The sequence below is a fragment of the Ranitomeya imitator genome, chromosome 9 (assembly GCF_032444005.1).
Source record: "Ranitomeya imitator isolate aRanImi1 chromosome 9, aRanImi1.pri, whole genome shotgun sequence".
Taxonomy (NCBI): domain Eukaryota; kingdom Metazoa; phylum Chordata; class Amphibia; order Anura; family Dendrobatidae; genus Ranitomeya; species Ranitomeya imitator.
This window is the reverse complement of record NC_091290.1, coordinates 146222994-146249119: the sequence shown is the minus strand read 5'-3', so window position 1 is coordinate 146249119 and position 26126 is coordinate 146222994. Positions and strand designations below refer to the sequence as shown.

The 26126-nt window shown below is 49.4% G+C and overlaps 1 protein-coding gene across 3 annotated transcripts in view; it reads right to left on the bottom strand.

Annotated features, from left to right (window-relative positions):
• PHKB (phosphorylase kinase regulatory subunit beta) overlaps nt 1-26126 on the bottom strand; it is a 114620-nt gene that overhangs the window by 30440 nt on the left and 58054 nt on the right. For all 3 annotated transcript variants that reach the window (XM_069739328.1, XM_069739327.1, XM_069739329.1), the window contains 3 exons: nt 20166-20246; nt 15823-15938; nt 1778-1841 (listed from right to left, as the gene is read on the bottom strand). In XM_069739328.1, the coding sequence (XP_069595429.1) occupies nt 1778-1841; nt 15823-15938; nt 20166-20246 (261 nt within the window). The remainder of the gene's footprint in view (nt 1-1777; nt 1842-15822; nt 15939-20165; nt 20247-26126) is intronic.

Sequence of the window (26126 nt, the reverse complement as noted above, 5' to 3'; positions counted from 1 at the left end):
GTGAACCTGCCTATGACATGCTTCTGCTGCACGGTGAACTCTGCCTGTGACATGCTTCTGCTGCACGGTGAACTCTGCCTGTGACATGCTTCTGTTGCACGGTGAACCTGCCTGTGACATGCTTCTGCTGGATGGTGAACTCTGCCTGTGACATGCTTCTGCTGCACGGTGAACTCTGCCTGTGACATGATTCTGCGGCACGGTGAACCCTGCCTGTGACATGCTTCTGCTGCACAGTGAATCCTGCCTGTGACATGCTTCTGCTGGATGGTGAACTCTGCCTGTGACATGCTTCTGCTGCACGGTGAACTCTGCCTGTGACATGCTTCTGCTGCACAGTGAATCCTGCCTGTGACATGCTTCTGCTGGATGGTGAACTCTGCCTGTGACATGCTTCTGCTGGATGGTGAACTCTGCCTGTGACATGCTTCTGCTGCACGGTGAACCTGCCTGTGACATGCTTCTGCGGCACGGTGAACCCTGCCTGTGACATGCTTCTGCTGCACGGTGAACTCTGCCTGTGACATGCTTCTGCTGCACAGTGAATCCTGCCTGTGACATGCTTCTGCTGGATGGTGAACTCTGCCTGTGACATGCTTCTGCTGCACGGTGAACTCTGCCTGTGACATGCTTCTGCGGCACGGTGAACCCTGCCTGTGACATGCTTCTGCTGCACAGTGAACTCTGCCTGTGACATGCTTCTGCTGCACGGTGAACTCTGCCTGTGACATGCTTCTGCGGCACGGTGAACCCTGCCTGTGACATGCTTCTGCTGCACAGTGAATCCTGCCTGTGACATGCTTCTGCTGGATGGTGAACTCTGCCTGTGACATGCTTCTGCTGCACGGTGAACCTGCCTATGACATCGTTCTGCTGGGGCGAGGTATAGAGCAAAACTCCAGTCATCTGCTGGGGCTATTATTTATAGGGGACAGTCATTATCTACACTATACTGGCCTCCCCGGTCTCTCTGTATACACCTAACGCCTTCATCCCACCACCACTACACCATCATTATCCCAGATCTGCACGCAGCAGCTTGTAGAGGGGGCGACGTGTGACCTCTCCGCAGATCCGGGGGTCACATTACTACACGGTAGCATTTGGCGGTTTCTGGCGCAGTTCTCCGAAGTCCCTATAACGGGAGTTATCGGATCTAATACATCGAAATATTCTTTGTTCCTGATGACCCGAGAAGAGGCGCAGCAGCGGCGGCTCGTGATCGGTCGGAAGTATTCAGCTTCGGTATTAACGAGCGGCTTTCTATCTCGGAGTCGTGCTGTGCCGCACAAAAAATAATAAGACTTTATTTCTTTGCAGATTTGAATACATCAATCATCACAGAATCGGCGGCGTCCCCTAAACTTCCCCTCGTGAGAGCGCGGAGCATTCAATGTAATGTGCTGGGACGGTTTCAAAGCCCAAATTTCAATTCCCCGGCTGAAGGAAAACACAGACGCCTCCCGCAGATGCCGGGGTTCAAAGGGCCCAGAGTGGCGGCTATGAAATCACCCCGTGTGAACGCGACTCCTGGCGCAGCTGTGACTATATAACGCTCTGTAGGTATAAACCCGCACTGCGCTCTCACTGCTATAGATCTGCTATTATACTGCAGTCATGAACCAGGGGGCTTTGGATGAACAGACGGAGTGAACTTCGGGAATGCTCTCTGGCTAGAAGGGAGTAAAGCTGCGGCTGCCGACTACGAGAGACATCGGCACAGTCACCCACGGTGTGTGAGGTTTACCAGGCAAACCTCATTAGGACGTGGCGTTACCTGGTTTCCAAAGAGGTTGAATCCATCGATGGCTTCTAGAGCGGCTTTAGCCAAACCGACCGAGCTGCAAGGAACCAAGAAAGCGAGGGTTAATAAGGCGACGGATAAAAGCAGAATCGTCAGGAGCCCTCACCCTGCAACGTGTGAAACACCGGAGACTAAACCAGCTGTACATATACAAGTACATACAGGAGATGCCTAGGTTATAGCAGATGTACATATATAACTATATACAGGAGATGCCCAGGTTATACCAGCTGTACATATATAACTATATACAGGAGATGCCCAGGTTATACCGGCCGTACATATATAATTATATACAGGAGATGCCCAGGTTATATCGGCTGTACATGTATAATTATATACAGGAGATGCCCAGGTTATACCGGCTGTACATATATAATTATATACAGGAGAAACCCAGGTTATACCAGCTGAACATATATAATTATACTAGATTGTGGCCCGATTCTAACGCATCGGGTATTCTAGAATATGCATGTCCCTGTAATATATGGACAATGATGATTCCAGAATTCGCGGCAGACTGTGCCCGTCGCTGATTGGTCGAGGCAACCTTTATGACATCATCGTCGCCATGGCAACCATTATGACATCATCGTCGCTGTGCCCGTTGCTGGAAATCCCGGCTCTCTGATTGGTCGAGGCCGCCAGGCCTCGACCAATCAGAGACCCGGGATTTCCAGGACAGTCAGAAAGACAGACAGACAGACAGACACAGACGGAAAAACCCTTAGGCAATTATATATATATAGATATACAGGAGATGCTCAGGTTATACCGGCTGTACATGTATTATTATATACAGGAGATGCCCAGGTTATATCGGCTGTACATATATAATTATATACAGGAGATACCCAGGTTATACCAGCTGAACATATATAATTATATATACAGGAGATGCTCAGGTTATACCGGCTGTACATGTATTATTATATACAAGAGATGCCCAGGTTATATCGGCTGTACATATATAATTATATACAGGCGATGCCCAGGTTATACCGGCTGAACATATATAATTACATGCAGGAGATGCCCAGGTTATAACAGCTGTACATATATAATTATATACAGATGACACCCAGGTTATATCGGCTGTACATATATAATTATATACAGGCGATGCCCAGGTTATACCGGCTGAACATATATAATTACATACAGAAGACACCAAGGTTATAGCAGCTGTACATATATAATTATATACAGGCGATGCCCAGGTTATACCGGCTGAACATATATAATTACATACAGACGATGCCCAGGTTATACCGGCTGAACATATAACCTGGGCATCTCTTGTATGTAATTATATAACAGCTGTACATATATAATTATATACGGGAGATACCCAGGTTATACCAGCTGAACATATATAATTATATACAGGAGATGCCCAGGTTATACCGGCTGTACATATATAACATACAGGAGATGCCCGGGATATACCAGCAGGCGCTGTATAGTGTGGACACGCTTTGGCGGTGTTGCGGCGTCTCCCGGATATTCAGGCCTGTGACATCCCTTGTACCGCGGAGACGCTCGGGCCCTGCTGTGCGGAGGTGACAGAGCGCCAGGCGTTGGCTCGTGTCGCGCTCAGGTCGCAGTGACATTCTGCCGTCTGATACTTTGTTGCGGACTCTCGGGAGATGATGGCGGTGAAGGATGAAGCCTCCTGTTAGTCCGTGTGTAAATTGTGTGCAGCCCATGATGCCGTGGTCTGACGAGCGAGCCGACATCTCCTGACACCGCGCCAAGTGAAGCGACACCTCTGCTGTAGGGCGATGAGTTCACAATGGCACAGCACATCACGGCGTACGCACCAGCAAGGAAACTTCTGCAACTTTCTAGTATAGATTGACTGCAAGTTCTTCTTTACATCCAGATGCTGAAAACTGAAGATCTCACATGCATCCAACTGCCGAGGGTTGGATTCCTCCAGACCCAAACATTTTACCTGCACTGATACACTGTAACAGAATGCTGAGGCTTTTGCTGATTCCAATCAAAGCAGAGATATCGAAAAATGGCAAACAGCACAAACCTCCATTGTGATGGAAACAAGACTCTACCTGTAAACTGGATACAATGGTATCAAACCCCCAGCTGTGCTTGCTGGCAGTGAATGGACACATGGCAACTCATGCCAACTTACAACATTCGGGAAGCAGAGGGTTTGTTACAATTGTATCCTCCTCAACTCTTCACGGATACATTGTAACCAACAGTTATTGCTGCTGCTGATTGTTTAATGGGACACACTGTAACAAACTCTCAGCTGTGAGATATCTTGGGTCTGTGCAGGTTTTAAGCTCTAGGATGTGAACAAGAACAGTCTTCGATTGCCGAGGGGCATTGTGGACCGAGTCATGGCCGCGCCGCTGGCCCGAGCTGTGAACTCTCCGATACAGGTCAGCTTGTCAGTCCTGTCCAACTCCGCTTTTAGGACACCAGTCACCTCTGCAAACACCGCAGAAGTGGTCGGCAACGCTGTAGACTACAGAAATAAAAATCCCTCCGTTCTTGAGAAGGAAGAGGATTTTTAATAAGAGATAAATTGCAAAGTTACTTTTTCTTACAAATGCTTTTCAGTCTTAAGATTGGACGACCCCTTTGACAGCAAGCAGAGATGTTAACGAAAGCAAAATAAACACATAGTAAGATGTAGGATCGTAGCGCGAGCGGCGATACAGCGCATCGTACATGGCGTTTTTTCTTTCTTCGATGCTGTAGGATCTGGAGGTGCAGATGGCGGAGCAGATGATGCGCTGTTGTAATGCCATAAATATAACGCGGGGCGTGCGGGTATTTATGGAGGACAGCTGTACCGCCATCACTATGGATTCTGCTGCGTGCCAACCTCCAGGGCGGCACCGAAGAGGTGACTGGCAGCATCACAGGATGGTGGAGACGATACAGGGTGACAGATTCTCCTTCCTGAAGATGAGGGCACCCTTCCCACGAGGCAACGACCCTGCCCCGAGGCCATGGGGCGCCGACCCTGCCGACGAGGAGCGTGGGCTTACCTACCTTTCGTCTGACTACATAATAGCACCACACAGTCGTGCCAACAATGGCCATCTTATAGTGGCCATCCAATAAACACGTAGTAGTGCCATATAATGCCCCCATAATGCCAGAGAACACACAGCAGAACCAACAACGCCGAAGAACGTGCAGAACTCTCCTCATCTTCCTCCCCACATCTCGCAGCTGGGGAGGGGACATCTATATTTTTAGATATCTGACAGGTTGCCTCCCTGATCAATTTACAAGCCGCACCTCGGGCTGTGATAATACAATCCCTCTCCGGCATCTCTCTATGTAAGAACACTTCCGCCGTATTTCATCCCCAAACACCGTCATTATTTCCCACACGTAGTGATTAAACGCATCAATACTCGGACGAGCGACAGCTGGAAATAGAGGATTAAAAATTCTGCTCCATCCGCAGCCAATCGGGAGCTGGCAGGACGGTTGGTGTATGGGAGGAATTCACCCTGCACGGAGCGCGGCGGCCGGTTAGAAGGCGATAAATCATTAATGTGCCAACACTGGGGTTTAATTTTAATAAATAATCCCCGGGCAGCGGCAACGGAATGGTGATCAGGCGAGCGCGTGATATGTGGGCGCTGCACAGATTGGGGCGGATTAATATTCTGCTCGGGAACTTTTATGCGTTGTGCAGAACGTCTGCTAGATACAGCCAGCTCTCAGCAATGTGCAGCCGACGGGGAAGACGGCACAGGAGTAGTAATAAAACTTCTCATCTACCTACCTGTCAATGCACGGGAAGAAAAAGAATAATCTGCAGGCCAAAAATAAGAAAGCCAGCAAACACCACAGAATATCAACCAATCACAACCAGAAACTATAACAGCCGGCAACAAACAACCCCAAACCAAGAAAACAACCTACAACAGGCAACCGCAAACCACAACCAGAAACTAAACAGCCAGCAACAAACAACCCCAAACCAAGAAAACAACCTACAACAGGCAACCATAACCAGAAACTAAACAGCCAGCAACAAACAACCCCAAACCAAGAAAACAACCTACAACAGGCAACCGCAAACCACAACCAGAAACTAAACAGCAAGCTATAAAGGACCCCAAACACAACAAAACAACCTACAACAGGCAGCCGCAAACCACAGCCAGAAAATAAACAGCCAGCAACAAACAACCCCAAACACAACAAAACAACCTACAACCGCAAACCATAACCAGAAACTAAACAGAAAGCTACAAACAACCCCAAATTAAGAAAACAACCTACAACAGACAACTGCAAACCACAACCAGAAACTAAACAGCAAACTACAACCAACAACAAATCACCTACAACAGCCAACCACAAGAAACCAAAAACCAAGCTACAACTATCCATAAATCACCAACAATAGCCAACTACAAAGCACAAGAAACTAAACAGCCCCAAGGCACCTAACACAACCTAAGGCCAATCACAAGCAACCAGAAAGTAAACAGCCTGCAACATTCAACCCCAAACCACCAACCTACCACAACCTGACCCAAATGTACAATAGCAGTGACCTCGGTGACCTCCCCGCTAACACCGTGAGAAAAACTCACACTGCTAGAGGAGATTTCAGGAGGTCACCGCAGTTCAGCCCGGCTGGGAACGCAGCCTCAGTGACCGGAAGTAACCTCAATGACTTCACCACAGGTCACTGATGATGCGCTCGCAGCAGTTCAGTCACCAGTGGTTCTCAGCCTGGACGGTCGCATCTTGGCACCGTCCATGTTGAAAACTATTTCTCCCCCAGACACTGATTACGGTGTGGCATTTCCCACCTAGAAATGGCACAGAATCTGAGGAAAGCTGGCAGTTTCCGCAATGATTGCTGGGAGTCGTAGTTTAATAATCACTTCTGCGCATTAGATAACAGCAGACGTAAACTACAGTTCCCAGAATCCAATGCGTCACAAATGGTTTCTGGGAACTGTAGTCCAGAGAATGCAGTAACAAGAGCTAGACGGGGACAGTTACACTAAAAATCCTAGAAATCATTGGGTGATTAATTCTAGGCTTGAAATAGAGGTTGTTGATGAGGAGAGTGGAGCGTATAATATGAGTGACTGCTGGGGCTTGTAGTTCCCCTGTAGCTAAGGAGCCATTCTCCTCAGATTATATAGATGATGTTAAGTCAGCTTTCAGCATCATGAATGTATAAATGTCACCATTATTATTATTAAGCACATTCGCTGTCGAAAGCTCCATCATATTTCTGATGCGCTGCATTTTTATTACTCTTCTCATGATATTTCTCCATCTTTTAATAACTCTGCTGTTGCTATGGAATGGGCATGGCTATGCGGAGTGGGCGTGGCTATGCGGGGTGGGCATGGCTATGCGTAGTGGGCGTGGTTTGATAATACACACATACATACACTCAACTTATATATATATATATATATATATATATATATAGATAACTATAGGATTAGTAATGGATAGGTGTCTTATAGACGCTTTTCCATTACTAAGCCGTGGGCTTGATGTCACCTGACAATACAAAGGTGACATCAACCCCACAAATATGAACCCCACATGCCACCACTACAGGGTAAGTGGGAAGAGCCCGGCAAAGTGCCCGAATGGGCGCATCTAATAGAGATGCCTTTTCTGGACAGCTACGGGATGCTGTTTTTAGGCTGGGGGGGCTATATCAATGGCCCCTTACCAGCCTAAGAATACCAGCCCGAGAATACCAGCCCCCAGCTGTGAGCTTTAGCAAGGCTGGTTATCAAAAAATGGGGGAGACCCCACACAGTTTTTTTTTTTAAATTATTTAAATAATTAAAAAATATGGCATGGGGACCCCTCTATTCTTGATAACCAGCCTTGCTGAAGCTGACAGCTGATGGTTGCAGCCCCCAGCTGTGAGTTTTGCCAGGCTGGTTATCGAAAATACAGGGGAACCCACGACAATTTATTTTTTTTATTACTTATTTACAGCGCAGGAGTGGCTGATGAGTACTCCCATCCAACGCTCCTGCTCTCGCCGTTATTAGCAGCAGCAGGTGTCGGATGATGGGAGCAGTAGTCCCATCAGCTGACACCAGTGACCGGAGGTAAACTTTTACCCCAATCACAGCTGAGCGCTCATACTGTCTTTTGACAGCATGGGAAACGTGGCTCTCTGACCAGCGGGTATGATTTCACCGCTGATCAGAAGCAGTGTTTGCAATGCTGTCATGCACATTGCAAAAGAAAGCACAAAAACAAACAAACCAGAACCTACAGCCAGCCATAATCAAGGAGTAACAAAATACAAAAAAAACCAACATCAAATCACAATCATTAAGCAGTACCAGCTAAGAAATATAACTAATAAGCAATCACAACCAACCACATAAATCACCACCAATAACTAATCACAGCAATATATACAAAACAAAAAAACAAACATACACAACTAGGAACACCCAAGAACCAGAACCAAACATATCAAAGAAACACAAGTAGTAACCAAATCACATCTAAAACTAAAATCACTTATATATACCACAATACTCACAGTCCGCAGCAAATCACAGCAAACAGCTACTACCAAAGACATACAAAATCCACAACAAGCAGCCAGAAAGGGCACCACCAAAATTTACCTACAACCTGGAATCCAACACAACCAAAGCAACCGTAACTACTGCTCAACCACAGCCAAACCCACAAATCTAACCAGACCACAACTGGAACAACCCAACAGTACCCACCCACCACCAAAACCACAAATCTACCCAGGCCATAACGAACAACCCAACAGTACCCACCCACACCAAAACCACAAATCTACCGAGACCATAACTGCAACAACCCAACCACAGCTAAAACCACAAATCTACCCAGACCACAACTGGAACAACCCAACAGTACCCACCAACAGCCAATACCCCAAATCTACCCAGAACAAAGCTGAAATAACATAACAGTACCCAACCACAGCCAGAACCACAAATCTACCCAGACCATAACTGCAACAACCCAACAGTACCCAACCACAGCCAATACCACAAATCTACCCAGACCACAACTGCAACAACCCAACAGTATCCCACCACAGCCAATACCACAAATTTACCCAGACCACAACTGCAACAATCCAACAATACCCAACCACAGCCAATACCACAAATCTACCCAGACCATAACTGAACAACCCAACAATACCCAACCACAGCCAAAACCACAAATCTACCCAGACCACAACTGCAACAACCCAACAATACCCAACCACAGCCAAAACCACAAATCTACCCAGACCATAACTGGAACAACCCAACAATACCCAACCACAGCCAGTACCACAAATCTACCCAGACCATAACTGGAACAACCCAACAATACCCAACCACAGCCAGTACCACAAATCTACTCAGACTACAACTGGAAAGACCCAACAGAACCCAACCACAGCCAATATCACGAATAGCCACAACTACAGTTAGACATTCCCTACCACCATGGCACTGGGCAGACGCCACTATGATCTCTGAGCAGCGGTATTATTTCAGATGGGATCGGGCTTTGTATATGTGACACCAAGAAGAGTAATAGTCACTGCTGGTCTTGGAGCAGAGAGCCCATTTACTTTATCCGGTTTTGCTTTTATAGCTTCGGAGGCTCCATTAATATAAATGACAGTGGTAACAATGTTCTCTGTTTACCTGGGACTGCGCAGAGCGAGCGTCAGCACAAAACAGCCAGTTACAAGTGGAGGCTCTGCTCGCTCTGTCCCATTTATTATCTGCAAGCCGTGAACTAGAAGAAGCTAAAAGCATTGGACCCATATTTCTTGTAGCTTTAAATAGACCGTGCCGCGTACGACGTAAACAACAGATGGAGCCTACACTTACCGGACTGACGCGGCAATAACAGATCTGCAGATATCGGGGGCTGCAACATGGAGGCGCTCACTGCTCCACCTAACATCCTATGTACAGCGCCAGATCACAGAGGTACACCAGTCACAAGAGAATACAAACAAAGCAGAATAGTGAGTGCAGCTCTGGAGAATAATACAGGGTGTAACTCAGGGTCAGTAATGTGTGTACACAGTGACTGCACCAGCAGAATAGTGAGTGCAGCTCTGGAGTATAATACAGGATGTAACTCAGGATCAGTAATGTAACGTATGTACACAGCGACTGCACCAGCAGAATAGTGAGTGCAGCTCTGGAGTATAATACAGGATGTAACTCAGGATCAGTAATGTAATGTATGTACACAGTGACTGCACCAGCAGAATAGTGAGCGCAGCTCTGGGGTATAATACAGGATATAACTCAGGATCAGTAATGTAATGTATGTACACAGTGACTGCACCAGCAGAAGTGTGAGTGCAGCTCTGGGGTATAATACAGGATGTAACTCAGGATCCGTAATGTAATGTATGTACACAGTGACTGCACCAGCAGAATAGTGAGTGCAGCTCTGGAGTATAATACAGGATGTAACTCAGGATCAGTAATGTAATGTATGTACACAGTGACTGCACCAGCAGAGTAGTGAGTGCAGCTCTGGAGTACGACTATGGCCTGTCACGATATGGTATGAAATATCATAAGTAGTTCTCTTGCTAGCCTGCGTGGGCTAAGCCCCCCTTCTTGGAGTGATACTGCCACAGTTTGAGCTGCAAATTCCTGGCTTTCCTTCTCTGAGAGTATGGGGGAAGAGAGGTTTTATTGCCGAATGGAATTTACGACTGGCATTTCCTGTGTAAGCTCTTGTTCAGCTATACGTGAAGTAGAAACTTCAAGGATCCATGAAAGATTCTTTGTTTAGTTTTTGTTAGATATTAGGCAAACGATTTAAGCTAGAAATACGAAAATACATATTCTTATCCTCACTCGGTGTATTTACCCATCCCTTGAAACTCGGGCTTCTAACTCCGTCTGGTAAAGAAGTAGGGTTTTCTCTGTAAATATGTATCCCAGATAGGACATATTTGATCTCATTAGAATGCTCACGTTAATCCGAGATGAATGATAGGTTGAGTCTGACTGTCATGTGTTGTAGCGAAGTTATAGCAAGTAGATAAATTTAAGATTGAAGTACTCAGAATGTAGAGAGAGGAGGGTCTGGATAAGCCAGCCCTTCTGTGATGTCAAAGCCTTAAGGTATTAAGTGTCTGGCAGGCTCCCCAGCTCAGTCTCTCTGCTTGATTTCTTCTTCTGGACTTCTTGTCCTATTGTCCTGGAAGAGCTGAGTACATTCCATGGACTGGGATGTATGGAAACTGCACTAGCCTGGGGTGTCCGCCATGCTTTTAACATGTGAGTGTTATCTTTTCTCATTTATTCCCTTTATGTTATAATTACCCATGTACATATTTGCAATTGTCTCATTTGTAACATCTTTATAAACTATTTTTGATAAAGCACTGCCTAATTTGTTAATGGGATATACTATTATATGTTAGTTCAGTTCTCCATGCTCTAAAAGCCGTACCCTGTCTCTTGAAGAGAATTACGCTACTGTGTTGGGTTAGCTTCGGACCCGTTTAATCGAAGCTGGTGGCAGCGAGAAGTGTGCAGACTTTTGGGTTATGTTGTAGCGGCTGCGGCGTTAATAATTATTGTTCCTGCCTGAGTGGGAGTAGTTATCGCATCGCTGCAGCGTGCCCAATAGCCAGTACATAGCAGGCAGCCTTTCTGGCGACTAATTACCCAGGGTGCAGTACCTAATCTGACCTGAGAGTAAGGGGGCGCCAGAGAGCTGCAAGTGTTAAGTGGAACTGTAAGCGGGATATACATAAATCCCTGCAGTTCGTGGTATATTGCAAAGCAGTGGGATACCTAGAATAAGCCCCTGCTGTAAACTAAGAGGTCAATAGCCCTGTGTGTGTTTTTTTAATCACATCGTGGAGTGGAGGGATAACTAAGATAAGCCCCCTGCACCTGTGATAGCCGTCTGTTGGCCTAAAGTCACCTCAATCCGTGACGTAGGGGTGACTGTCACGGTGGGAATCCTGACCAATTGGTGACAGCAGTCAGGGGAATCGTGACATGGCCTCTTTCACACTTTCGTCTTTTCAGATCCGTCACAATGCGTCGCTTTGGGCAAAAAAAGCATCCTGCAAATTTGCCTGCAGGATGAGTATGGCCACACGTTTCATCCGTCGTGCACTGGATCCGTCGGAATTTGGCGGACCGTCGCCTGGAAAAAAAATGTTCAATGTAACGTTTTTTGTCTGCATCAGAAAAACGTGTCACGACGGATCCTGCGGCATACGTCGTTGGCTAGAATGGAAGCCTATGGACGCAGGATCCGTCGTGGCACGTCGTATGACGGAATCCAGCGCTGGAATACGGCTTTTCACACTGAGCATGCTCAGAATCAGGATTTTGTAGCCAATTCACCAGACAGCCCCCAAAGCTATATAAACCTGGCCTGGGGCGTCACCCCCAAATGTGCCAGCAAGACTCCTGCCAGCATCCAAAATAACATCAGAAGATATGGTCGCATCTCTGACGCTTTCTCTAAACCCTGTCAAAGATGGGGTGTATAAACAGTCAATATATGGCTTCCCTTATTTTCCAGTAGCCAATCACATTTGGAAGACTCCCATTTTTAGGCATGGGAAACGGATCCGTAAAAAAAACGGATGAACCGGATGGTAAAAACAGATCAGAGGGATGCAACGGATCCAGTTTTGCAACGGAACCATCTAGCGGATCCGTCGAAGTTCTGTATGCGTTGCATCCGTTATTCACTATTTTTGACGCATCCGTCTATACGTCGCGCCGAGGCATTGTGGCGGCCGCCAGACGACGCAAGTGTGAAAGAAGCCTATCTGGCGTTAGTTAGGAGTCTCGGCTTGTTATACATTCTGTATCTTTGTCTCTGGAGAGAATAATTAATATTGTGTTTCCTTTCTGGATGTTTTTACTGTTGGCTTGCTGTTTCTTTAAGACACTGTGCAGAGCTCTCGCCTTAATTCAGTAGAAGTTTTTTTTCTACTTTTTTTTAACAGAAGTTTCTCGGTTTGATGTTTAGGCATTAAAACCTCATCTAACAGATTTGCAGCAAACGGACTCGGCGGCTAATGAAGCAGAAATGACATTTAAACGTATTGTACGCGGCTCCTGGTGACGGCGAGGAGACGTTCCGCTGTAATCAGAAAACAGATACAACTCTGTCATAAAGTGACTATTACAAGCCATTCAGTCTCTTTACATCGCAGCCAATGCTCTAAGACCTGCAGCTCCTCCGCAGACAGATACATCAAGAGCCCAAAGCAGCTTCGTCTGCGCGTCACATCCACGTCTACAAGCCGCTCGCCTGAAAAATTAAAATTCATCTCGGGAGAGTAGAAATTTCCCATCACGCACTCGGCGACCGGATCCAATATCTGCAAACAACAAAGCAGTGATGCAGACGCTTCACTTATCCGCACTCATCTGCTGCAAGATCATTCTACTCCAGTCACACCCAAAGCTGGGACCCTGTAATTCTGTGCCCACTGCTGCACGAGCATTTGTCACACATCACTGGGGGTCTAACTGGTCGCCGGAATGGGGACCCTGAATCCTGATCATCCAAACTGCAAGGTTGAGTCTGAATGGGGCGCGAGTCGAGCTCGTGTCCGGCTCCACCAGGATTCCTGGCGGTTGGTGGAGATCGCAGCGATCGGACTCCGCATTTATCAAAGATTTCAGTCTTTTATTACCTGACATGTACTGCGATACCAAATACTGCACCAGATGCTGAACCAGCAGAAGGCGTCAGGGAGCGGTGAAGCTGTACAGATAACAGGAAAGCAGCGCTTTTTATGGCAGCTTTTCACCTGTTCAGCAGTTGATTGCTGCTGGCTTCCTCTTTGCTCTCAGCATCCAGGAGGTGACAATTTAGTGACGTCGTCCTGCTTGTTCAGTGTCATGTACGAAGCGTACAATAACCAGACTGGAGGGCGAGACCAGCTGAACGCACCAACACGAGAAGCCAAGTCCTTCCTAACTTGATCCAATGAGATTTACAGATTTCCATTAAATGAAACCTCAGAAGCCGACTTCCAAAAACCGTAATTGCAGGATACGACATCAGGGCAGCAAAGCCCCAACCCGGAGCAGTATCCAATGCACTAAGTCAATTTGTTCTCTGGAAACTAATTGTCTTTCCGGTACAGATACAAGATAATCCCACTGCTGCAGGTCTCGGATCCATTTACTGTCCTTGAGTCACTTGTTTGCAGTTTACAGTAATCATGATACCTGCCAGTGGTCTTCAAGATTTCACCTGCTTGTCTGCGGCTTCCAGTAACCCCACTAACTGCCAGTGGTCTTCAAGACTTCACCTGCTTGTCTGCGGCTTCCAGTAACCCCGCTAACTGCCACTGGTCTTCAAGACTTCACCTGCTTGTCTGCGACTTCCAGTAAACCCACTATCTGCCAGTGGTCTTCAAGACTTCACCTGCTTGTCTGCGACTTCCAGTAACCCCACTAACTGCCAGTGGTCTTCAAGACTTCACCTGCTTGTCTGCAGTTTTCAGTAACCATGCTACAAGCCAGTGGTCTTCAGGACTACACCCGCTTGTCTGCGACTTCCAGTAACCTTGCTACAAGCCAACGGGCTTCAGGACGTCACCTGCTTGTCTGCGACTTCCAGTAACCATGCTACCTGCCAGTGGTGTTCAGGACTTCACCTGCTTGTCTGCGGTTTCCAATAACCCTGCTACATGTCAGTTGCCTCCAGGGCCCCTTCAAGACTTTGTCTCTACGTGTCCGCCAGTGGTTTACAAGACATTTCCTGTCCTATTGCGGCTTGCAGATCCCTTTAAGGCTTAGTTTGCCTTAAATAACTGTATCTGTTTCCAGAGTGCAACACTAGCCTGCTGGATAGATGCCCGTATGCCCAACCGGACCTTGGGCTTAGAGGATCCACCTCACCTACTGTGCCCGCTTTCTGTAACATGAAGAAGCAGAAAGGACAACTGTGGGTTTGTTACAATTACACTCGGCCTGGACAATCCTCTGTGAGCTGAATACAATCTCTCCTGCATCAACACTTTGCTACAATGTATCATGTACAAGTGTAAAAGAGCCAACTTGCGAATCTATAGGTGAAACTACAACTCTCAGCATGCCCTTACGGATGCACAGCTGGAATACTCCTGTAATTGAGGCTGTTATGCACTGCGGCAAACAAAGCCTTTGATGCCCCTTTTTACCGGCAGTCCTATGTAAACCCACCGCCAACCCGAACTCAAGTACTGAATGAGAAACTAGGTTCTGCTGCAACTGCGCCTTGTATTATCAGAAGAGAAGGACCCGTGGGACGAAATTTCCATGGGAAGAGACAGAGGCGCTGAGTGAGGTGTGAGCGGAATGAGTTACGACGGCGGAAATGTGACTGGTTACGTGTACATCCATCAGCGGTGACATCCTAATATACAGGACAGTGGCGGGACGTGATGATTAACTCGTCTGCCGCGCTCCACTCTCATCAGCCTTCATTGCTTAATTATGATGCTTAATATCTGTGAGATGAAGGCGCTTCCATCACGCGGCCGCCATCGACAGCAACCGACAGCTCTGTTCACTTTATAGGGAGGAGAATGTGACAGCGAGACGCATCATCTGCTACAATGTGTCACCCGTGGGGATAACCCTTTAATAAGGGCAGTCGTGGGGTCCCCTTTAAGGCCACAAGCTATAAATTAAAGGACAGATGTCACCCGGCGTCCGAGTCTCATTACTGAGTGCAGCTTCCCCTTTAATTTCCGGATGATGGGAGTGATGCTGCACCCAGGACACAATTATAAAGCTAAAAACAAATGAAATAAAGCAGAACCTGATTGTCCCTGAGCCGGAGGGGCCGAATCCGAGCCGCTCACTTTATCTCCTCATTATCCGGATCTGCTAATCCAATCTATTTATACAGAGCGGTCATAAAGCTCGCCATGAGGAATAATAGGCAAATCAAATGGGGCTAAGAATTAATTAGTTCGTCAATGTGAAGAAATAATGAAACGCGTCAAGCGTACATACCTGGAATGTAACTCTGTGCTGCCGTTGTTGTATTTGCTGCCTCTCTCCCAGATCCCAAAGTCTGGCACTCGGTATGCTCGCTCCACGCAGAAGACCAGGTTCTGGATGAAGGACACCTGCAACGAGAGCACGAGAGTCAGGATAATGAGGGCAATGGGGGAGTGCGCAAGGATCGTGGGGATGGGGGGCGGGAGAGCGCAAGGTCCAGGGGAGAGGAGAGGGCGAAAGGAGGGGGCGCAAGGATCGGGGAGAGGGCGCAAGGATCGGGGGGAGGAGAGGGCGAAAGGTCCAGGTGGGGGGGGGGGGGGGCAAGAGGGCGAAAGGAGAGGGCGCAAGGATCGGGGGAGAGGGTGCAAGGATCGGGGGGAGGAAGAGGGCAAAAGGTCCGGGGGGGGGGGGGGGGATGGGAGGGGGACGAAAGGAGAGGGGGGAGGAGAGGGCGAAAGGAGAGGGGGGGAGGAGAGGGCGAAAGGAGAGGGCGCAAGGATCGGGGGAGAGGGCGCAAGGATCGGGGGGAGGAAGAGGGAGAAAGGTCCGGGGGAGGAAGAGGGCGACAGGTCCGGGGGAGGAAGAAAGCAAAAGGAGAGGGGGTGAGGAGAGGGCGCAAGGATCGGAGGAGAGGGCGAAAGGTCCAGTGGGAGTGAGAGGGCAAAAGGAGAGGGGGGGAGGAGAGGGCGAAACGTGAGGGCGCAAGGATTGGGGGAGAGGGCGCAAGGATCGGGGGAGAGGGCGCAAGGATCGCAGGTGAAGCACAGGAGGAGAAGACCATTTAAAACATTATATAAAAAAATGGAAGGCTACAGAGAAAACATGAGGCCAAGAAGGGAGAAGGCAGGTGATGAGCATGGAAAGTGAGGAGAGGTAAAGGGCTAAGAAACCAGGAGACAAAGAGGCCGATTAGCTTTTATCAACATAGCTGACAAAATGAAACTGGGAGCAGGCCGACAATTACATAGGACAACTGGGTATATATGATATTTAATGGTGCCATGGACCCGAAAAGACATAGGGGACACGGGCCAAGAGCCCAAAATGGCAAAGGTCACCCGGGCCAAGACCCCAAAAATGCACAGGGCACACGGGCCAAGAGCCCAAAATGGCACAGGGAACTCGGGCCAAGAGCCCATAAAGACACAGGGTGCACGAGGGAAAAAAAAAATCAAACTGAAATTAGAAATAAAAAAGAAAACTGCTGCAAATATACAAAGTGCAGCATCCCACCCACATCCAGCTGCAGGTACGCAGGACCCCCTGTCATTATACGAGTGGGCACCCGGATCTGCAGACTTCGCAGAGTCTGCCCACAATCCTCTGCGGTATAAACTCCATGGTGCCAATCAATTAACACTGCAGACAGGTGACCTGTCACACTGACTCGAGACCCTCAGCTGCGAGACGTCATGACTGCCAGACAGCGAGAACAAGACTGAATGAAGATGGAGAGGATCACAAGAAAGGAACATGGAAGCGACAAGTATTGAAAGACAAAGTGGAGGACAAACTAGAGCATGATTGAGAAATCAAAGGGGGAACGTGCCGGAAAGCGGGATGAAAGGACGACGGCGAAAATCTTCATCCTCCAGATATCAGAACATCAGCTCTGGATAATTAAGTGACGAAGAAAGTGATCAAAGAGAAGCAGAATCTGATGCAACCTGCAGAGAGCGGAGAACTACAGCTCTGCTCCAGGAGACGTCACTGAGCCGACGAGGGAGAGGAACACGGCGGGGGCCAAAGCCAACCGATCCCGAAATATAGCAGTACAGTCACTGCAAGGGGGCGACACAGGCAGCGCAGCACGGACCCGGTCATAACAGGCGTGAACAGAAGCCCACAAGCATAATGACAAATAGCAGAATAGTGAGCGCAGCTCTGGAGTATAATAGGATGGATCTCATGATCAATGCAAGATGAGAAAATAATTACAAAAAATCTTCATTGTGTTCAGGGCCCTCTGGTCCACAGATGTGTGTGGTATTGAAGCTCAGTTCCCATTCACGTTGTTGGGGATGACGTGCAATACAAGAAACAACCTAAAAACGAGATACACTGATGTTTTTGGAGGAGAAAAAATATATATAAAGAACAGACCTTTGTTGGGATCCTGAACAGGATTATTAATCCTTCTCTACAAGAAAAATTCCTAGAAGAAACATCAGCCAGATAGGAGGCAGCCGGCCTCCGAGCGCCCTAGATTTCACTGGCACAATGGGGATATAGAAGCCATGTAAATATCGGAAGATTCATTATCTCCAATAAGGGACATAAAGGCTGCGGCGGGGGCTGCACGTGGAGCGGAGGGCTGTACGTGGAGCGGGGGGCTGCACGTGGAGCGGGGGGCTGCACGTGGAGCGGGGGGCTGCGCGTGGAGCGGAGGGCTGCCCGTGGAGCAGAGGGCTGCACGTGGAGCAGAGGGCTGGACGTGGAGCGGAGGGCTGGACGTGGAGCGGAGGGCTGGACGTGGAGCGGAGGGCTGGACGTGGAGCGGAGGGCTGGACGTGGAGCGGAGGGCTGCGCGTGGAGCGGAGGGCTGGACGTGGAGCGGAGGGCTGCTCGTGGAGCAGAGGGCTGCACGTGGAGCAGAGGGCTGCACGTGGAGCAGAGGGCTGGACGTGGAGCAGAGGGCTGTACGTGGAGCGGAGGGCTGCACGTGGAGTGGGGAACGGAGTGCCATGATGAACGGAGCGGTTTAAAAGCCCGAGCCGCTGTCTCTCTGAGATAATCAGCTTGCGCCTCCGTCCTGCAGACAGAAAACGGATTAAGGAACAAGACGGAGATGCAGCTGTGAACGATAAGGTGATGGAAGCCGGGGCCAATCTCCGGGTAATAGCCTGTCTGCCGGCGACGCCGAGGAAATACATTACTAAATGTATGAGAAGAGAAGCCAGGACAGAAAATGAAATTGTGATCGCTACTCAATAAAAAAAAAAAATACAAAAACAAATAGGATTTCTCTTCTCTGAGTCGGAGGACGGAGAAGATTATACTGAAATCGGGGAAACACAGAACGGCATTAATATTAGTAAGGCAGTCTGCACTGAAGAAGGGGGGGGGGGGGGGGAGTGTAAGGGGGCGCACCGAGACCTGTGTGTATTATTGGGGCAAAACAGCAGGATCCGTTATTGCCTTTGTCTTATCATGGCGCCAGACTGTTGCATGCATCAGTCTATAGATGCAGGTGTTCGGCTCAGGAGAGGCAGCAGCTGCGCACTGTGCAGCAGCACGCCGCGTGTCACAAGCACCCAATGCACAATCCTCGTCTACAGGATACGGAGAGTCATCTGGAGGAGAGTAGTTTAGAGGAGGATAATGGACCGCAGATACTGTGCACATTACATATGGGGGCTGAGACTGCACTGATAGGTAACAATAGTAAAGTCAAAGCTTCCCACAGCTGAGCATCTGCTACAATGTGTGCAGTTTGAAGAGGACGTGAAGCACAAAGTATCTTCGAAAGTTGTGATATTATTCATTTATCTAGAGATTCATATAAAATGGGAAAACCCCTGTAAGAAAACTGGGTGACAACAGACATCCAGGGTTGTCGCCCACATGCCCCCAAAATACCCAGCTGAGAAACGGCCAGGAGGACGACCCCGGCCCCCCCATCACTGACGATGTCTCAGCCGGATCTATGTAGGCCACTGCTGACGGCGAAAAGTAGAGCTTTCTTCATCGCGAGGACAGGGCTTTAAAAATTAATTCCTATTTATCATCTGAATTCCGCGTCACCATGGCGATGACTTGTTACATGTCCCATATAGAACCTCACATCAGAATGTAGAACAAACCCCCAAGAACAGCAAAACTGGGACTAGCGTTCACGTCGGAACAAAAGCGGGCGTCACGTGCCCGCCCAGAATAACCCGCATGTAATATTGATGATACAAGACAAAGCTTCCTGCCGCCGCCCGGGAACCGCGCAGTTTGTAACTTAATTGCCCATTCACATAACTCCGAGATGAATTAGTAAGAACGGATGACGAGAAGGAGGAGAAGAAAGGAACACATCTGAATCATTCATGGGATAAAGAAAAAAAACAATTAATCTTTAGCGCCCGGGTCACTGAGCGGCGCTGGAAAAAAAATAAATTAAAAGTAGGAGAAAAAACCCCAAATAATAAACAGATAAAATAGCTGCAAATGCAACAGTGACGCGGACGCTGGCTCTCCAGGCCGCCTGCGGTACAGACTTCCATACTGACAGTTTCCTTTCCAGCTAGTAATTAGGCGGCACTGATTACGGGGCTTGGCGCAGAAATATAATTAAGCGGCAGAGAGAAGTGGGGAAGAATTAATTAAAAACCTATTGATCGGGGATAATGGAATTGTTGGGGGCGCACCTCGTCTGTGTTGTAGATGATCTGCAGTCCGGACGAAATCATCTCCACCAGGTACAGGAGGAAGAGCGACACCGCGTTTATCTGGAGGAAGAAGGCAAAGGTCACCGCTGACAACGGGTGGTACAGACGCCGGCGGCACGGGGCGAGAGATCGGTAACAGATCGTACAGTGCAGAGGAGGACACAGAGCTCGGCAGCACAGGACGATGCGCTGCCGACAACAATGATCTACTCTGCAGAAGATCATTTCACCTGATGAACGCGCTTCTGCCGGGTGCAGGATTATCGGGACACGAGCGTTCCGGGGATGATGGGGCAGCACAGCTCTACATGGAGTCAGTGACGGGGACAACTCGGCCCGACCGCCACCGTGGTACACCAGACACTGCTCTACAGGCGTTAAAGGGACGCGCCAGACCTGGCACACTACTCTACAGGCATTAAAGGGACGCGCCAGACCTGGCACACTGCTCTACAAGCGTTAAAGGGACGCGCCAGACCTGGCACACTGCTCTACAGGCATTAAAGGGACGCGCCAGACCTGGCACACTGCTCTACAGGCATTAAAGGGACGCGCCAGACCTGGCACACTGCTCTACAGGCATTAAAGGGACGCGCCAGACCTGGCACACTGCTCTACAAGCGTTAAAGGGACGCGCCAGACCTGGCACACTGCTCTACAGGCGTTAAAGGGACGCGCCAGACCTGGCACACTGCTCTACAGGCATTAAAGGGACGCGCCAGACCTGGCACACTGCTCTACAGGCATTAAAGGGACGCGCCAGACCTGGCACACTGCTCTACAGGCGTTAAAAGGCACGCGCCAGACCTGGCACACTGCTCTACAGGCGTTAAAGGGACGCGCCAGACCTGGCACACTACTCTACAGGCATTAAAGGGACGCGCCAGACCTGGCACACTGCTCTACAGGCATTAAAGGGACGCGCCAGACCTGGCACACTGCTCTACAGGCATTAAAGGGACGCGCCAGACCTGGCACACTACTCTACAGGCATTAAAGGGACGCGCCAGACCTGGCACACTGCTCTACAGGCGTTAAAGGGACGCACCAGACCTGGCACACTGCTCTACAGGCATTAAAGGGACGCGCCAGACCTGGCACACTGCTCTACAGGCGTTAAAGGGACGCACCAGACCTGGCACACTGCTCTACAGGCGTTAAAGGGACGCGCCAGACCTGGCACACTGCTCTACAGGCGTTAAAGGGACGCGCCAGACCTGGCACACTACTCTACAGGCGTTAAAGGGACACGCCAGACCTGGCACACTGCTCTACAGGCATTAAAGGGACGCGCCAGACCTGGCACACTGCTCTACAGGCATTAAAGGGACGCGCCAGACCTGGCACACTGCTCTACAGGCATTAAAGGGACGCGCCAGACCTGGCACACTGCTCTACAGGCGTTAAAGGGACGCGCCAGACCTGGCACACTGCTCTACAGGCATTAAAGGGACGCGCCAGACCTGGCACACTGCTCTACAGGCATTAAAGGGACGCGCCAGACCTGGCACACTGCTCTACAGGCGTTAAAGGGACGCGCCAGACCTGGCACACTGCTCTAAAAGCGTTAAAGGGACGCACCAGACCTGGCACACTGCTCTACAGGCGTTAAAGGGACGCACCAGACCTGGCACACTGCTCTACAAGCGTTAAAGGGACGCGCCAGACCTGGCACACTGCTCTACAGGCATTAAAGGGACGCGACAGACCTGGCACACAGCTCTACAGGCATTAAAGGGATGCGCCAGACCGGGCACACTGCTCTACAGGCATTAAAGGGATGCGCCAGACCTGGCACACTGCTCTACAGGCATTAAAGGGAAGCTCCAGACCAGATACACACATGGCACACTGCACTACAGGCATTAAAGGGACGCTCCGGACCAAATACACATACGGCACACTGCACTACAGGCATTAAAGGGACGCTCCAGACCAAATACACAAGGCACACTACAGGCATTAAAGGGATGCTCCGGACCAAATACACATACGGCACACTGCACTACAGGCATTAAAGGGACGCTCCAGACCAGATACACACATGGCACACTGCTCTACAGGCGTTAAAGGGACGCACCAGACCTGGCACACTGCTCTACAGGCGTTAAAGGGACGCGCCAGACCTGGCACACTGCTCTACAGGCGTTAAAGGGACGCGCCAGACCTGGCACACTACTCTACAGGCGTTAAAGGGACACGCCAGACCTGGCACACTGCTCTACAGGCATTAAAGGGACGCGCCAGACCTGGCACACTGCTCTACAGGCATTAAAGGGACGCGCCAGACCTGGCACACTGCTCTACAGGCATTAAAGGGACGCGCCAGACCTGGCACACTGCTCTACAGGCGTTAAAGGGACGCGCCAGACCTGGCACACTGCTCTACAGGCATTAAAGGGACGCGCCAGACCTGGCACACTGCTCTACAGGCATTAAAGGGACGCGCCAGACCTGGCACACTGCTCTACAGGCGTTAAAAGGCACGCGCCAGACCTGGCACACTGCTCTACAGGCGTTAAAGGGACGCGCCAGACCTGGCACACTGCTCTAAAAGCGTTAAAGGGACGCACCAGACCTGGCACACTGCTCTACAGGCGTTAAAGGGACGCACCAGACCTGGCACACTGCTCTACAAGCGTTAAAGGGACGCGCCAGACCTGGCACACTGCTCTACAGGCGTTAAAAGGCACGCGCCAGACCTGGCACACTGCTCTACAGGCATTAAAGGGACGCGACAGACCTGGCACACAGCTCTACAGGCATTAAAGGGATGCGCCAGACCGGGCACACTGCTCTACAGGCATTAAAGGGATGCGCCAGACCTGGCACACTGCTCTACAGGCATTAAAGGGAAGCTCCAGACCAGATACACACATGGCACACTGCACTACAGGCATTAAAGGGAAGCTCCGGACCAAATACACATACGGCACACTGCACTACAGGCATTAAAGGGATGCTCCGGACCAAATACACATACGGCACACTGCACTACAGGCATTAAAGGGACGCTCCGGACCAAATACACATACGGCACACTGCACTACAGGCATTAAAGGGACGCTCCAGACCAAATACACAAGGCACACTACAGGCATTAAAGGGATGCTCCGGACCAAATACACATACGGCACACTGCACTACAGGCATTAAAGGGACGCTCCAGACCAAATACACAAGGCACACTACAGGCATTAAAGGGATGCTCCGGACCAAATACACATACGGCACACTGCACTACAGGCATTAAAGGGACGCTCCGGACCAAATACACATACGGCACACTGCACTACAGGCATTAAAGGGACGCTCCGGACCAAATACACATACGGCACACTGCACTACAGGCATTAAAGGGACGCTCCGGACCAAATACACATACGGCACACTGCACTACAGGCATTAAAGGGACGCTCCGGACCAAATACACATACGGCACACTGCACTACAGGCATTAAAGGGACGCTCCGGACCAAATACACATACGGCACACTGCACTACAGGCATTAAAGGGACGCTCCGGACCAAATACACATACGGCACACTGCACTACAGGCATTAAAGGGACGCTCCGGACCAAATACACATACGGCACACTGCACTACAGGCATTAAAGGGACGCTCCAGACCAAATACACAAGGCACACTACAGGCATTAAAGGGATGCTCCGGACCAAATACACATACGGCACACTGCACTACAGGCATTAAAGGGAAGCTCCAGACCAGATACACACATGGCACACTGCATTACAGGCATTAAAGGGACGCTCCGGACCAAATACACACACGGCCCCCCAGGAAGAAGCGACAAGCTTAACGCGCGTCGGGGTTTCTTTTCTCCTACAGCAACCTCCACATCGCAGGTACTGACGCATGATATCACTGTTTCTTTATTGCTCTTGGTTCCCCGTATTGCAAGGATTATGTTGCACTTACATTTTCCTATGGGCGATGCACTTGCACTTTAGCACAGGTTACTTTTAGCTCTCACAGGACTAACTCCTTTTTGACCCTGTACTTACCATACTGTGATCCTTGGACACTATCGCTTCAACATTCCAGAGCCTGCTGTTGCACCTGTTTTCAACATCTTTCAATGCCACAAAATACTTTGACTCTTTTGGATGTATACGGATATTTATTACTCTCCATGTGGCTGTCAATGGACTTTCTAATTACGGTCACTGATTGATTATGGTGCACGCTGCTTGGAGCTCACTCTGCCTTGTTCTATTTTCCCTTACTATATTTATGATTCTACATTGTATCTATTTGTCAATAAATTATTCTATTTTATCTTGTTTTGTACTTCCCTTTTTTGGATATACTCAAATACACACACGGCACACTGCTCTACAGGCATTAAAGGGACGATCCAGCCCGAATACACACACGGCATACAGCTCTACAGGCATTAAAAGGACGATCCAGCCCGAATACACACACGGCATACAGCTCTACAGGCATTAAAGGGACGCTCCAGATCAGATACACACATGGCACACTGCTCTATAGGCATTAAAAGGACGATCCAGCCCGAATACACACACGGCATACAGCTCTACAGGCATTAAAAGGACGATCCAGCCCGAATACACACACGGCATACAGCTCTACAGGCATTAAAGGGACGCTCCAGATCAGATACACACATGGCACACTGCTCTATAGGCATTAAAGGGACGATCCAGCCCGAATACACACACGGCATACAGCTCTACAGGCATTAAAAGGACGATCCAGCCCGAATACACACACGGCATACAGCTCTACAGGCATTAAAGGGACGATCCAGCCCGAATACACACACGGCATACAGCTCTACAGGCATTAAAGGGACGCTCCAGATCAGATACACACATGGCACACTGCTCTATAGGCATTAAAGGGACGATCCAGCCCGAATACACACACGGCACACTGCTCTATAGGCATTAAAGGGACGATCCAGCCCGAATACACACACGGCATACAGTTGTACAGGCATTAAAGGGACGATCCAGCCAGAATACACACACGGCATACAGCTCTACAGGCATTAAAAGGACGATCCAGCCCGAATACACACACGGCATACAGCTCTACAGGCATTAAAGGGACGCTCCAGATCAGATACACACATGGCACACTGCTCTATAGGCATTAAAGGGACGATCCAGCCCGAATACACACACGGCATACAGCTCTACAGGCATTAAAGGGACGATCCAGCCCGAATACACACACGGCATACAGCTCTACAGGCATTAAAGGGACGCTCCAGATCAGATACACACATGGCACACTGCTCTATAGGCATTAAAGGGACGCTCCAGACCAGATATACACATGGCACACTGCTCTATAGGCATTAAAGGGACGCTCCAGACCGGATATACACATGGCACACTGCTCTATAGGCATTAAAGGGACGCTCCAGACCGGATATACACATGGCACACCACTCTATAGGCATTAAAGGGACGCTTCAGACAAGATACATACATAGCACACAGCTTTATATCCATTTAAAGGGACACCAGACAAGATTCCTGGTACACAGCTCAACAAGTATTTCTGAGGATTAGGTAAATGACATTTAGACAGAGCTTGATGACAATTTCTTCATCTCTCTATGGCTCAGATCACACCTGACCGTCCACTGCGATGGACAATCAAATGATGTTATTTCACATTAAGGCATCACGGCAGGACGGCCACCCCCACGTTGCCGCACACTGACAGGTTGCCCCCCTCCTCCTACGCATGGCAGCACCCCGACAGGTCAGCCCCCCATGTGTGGCTGCACCCCACAATGTCTTTGCATTGGATTTCCTCATCGTTTTCAGGATCTCTCATTGCGGTCCGTGAGCCGCCCGACCCTCCGAGAGTTCCCCGATTCTCTGTGAGCCGCCCGACCCTCCGAGAGTTCCCCGATTCTCTGTGAGCCGCCCG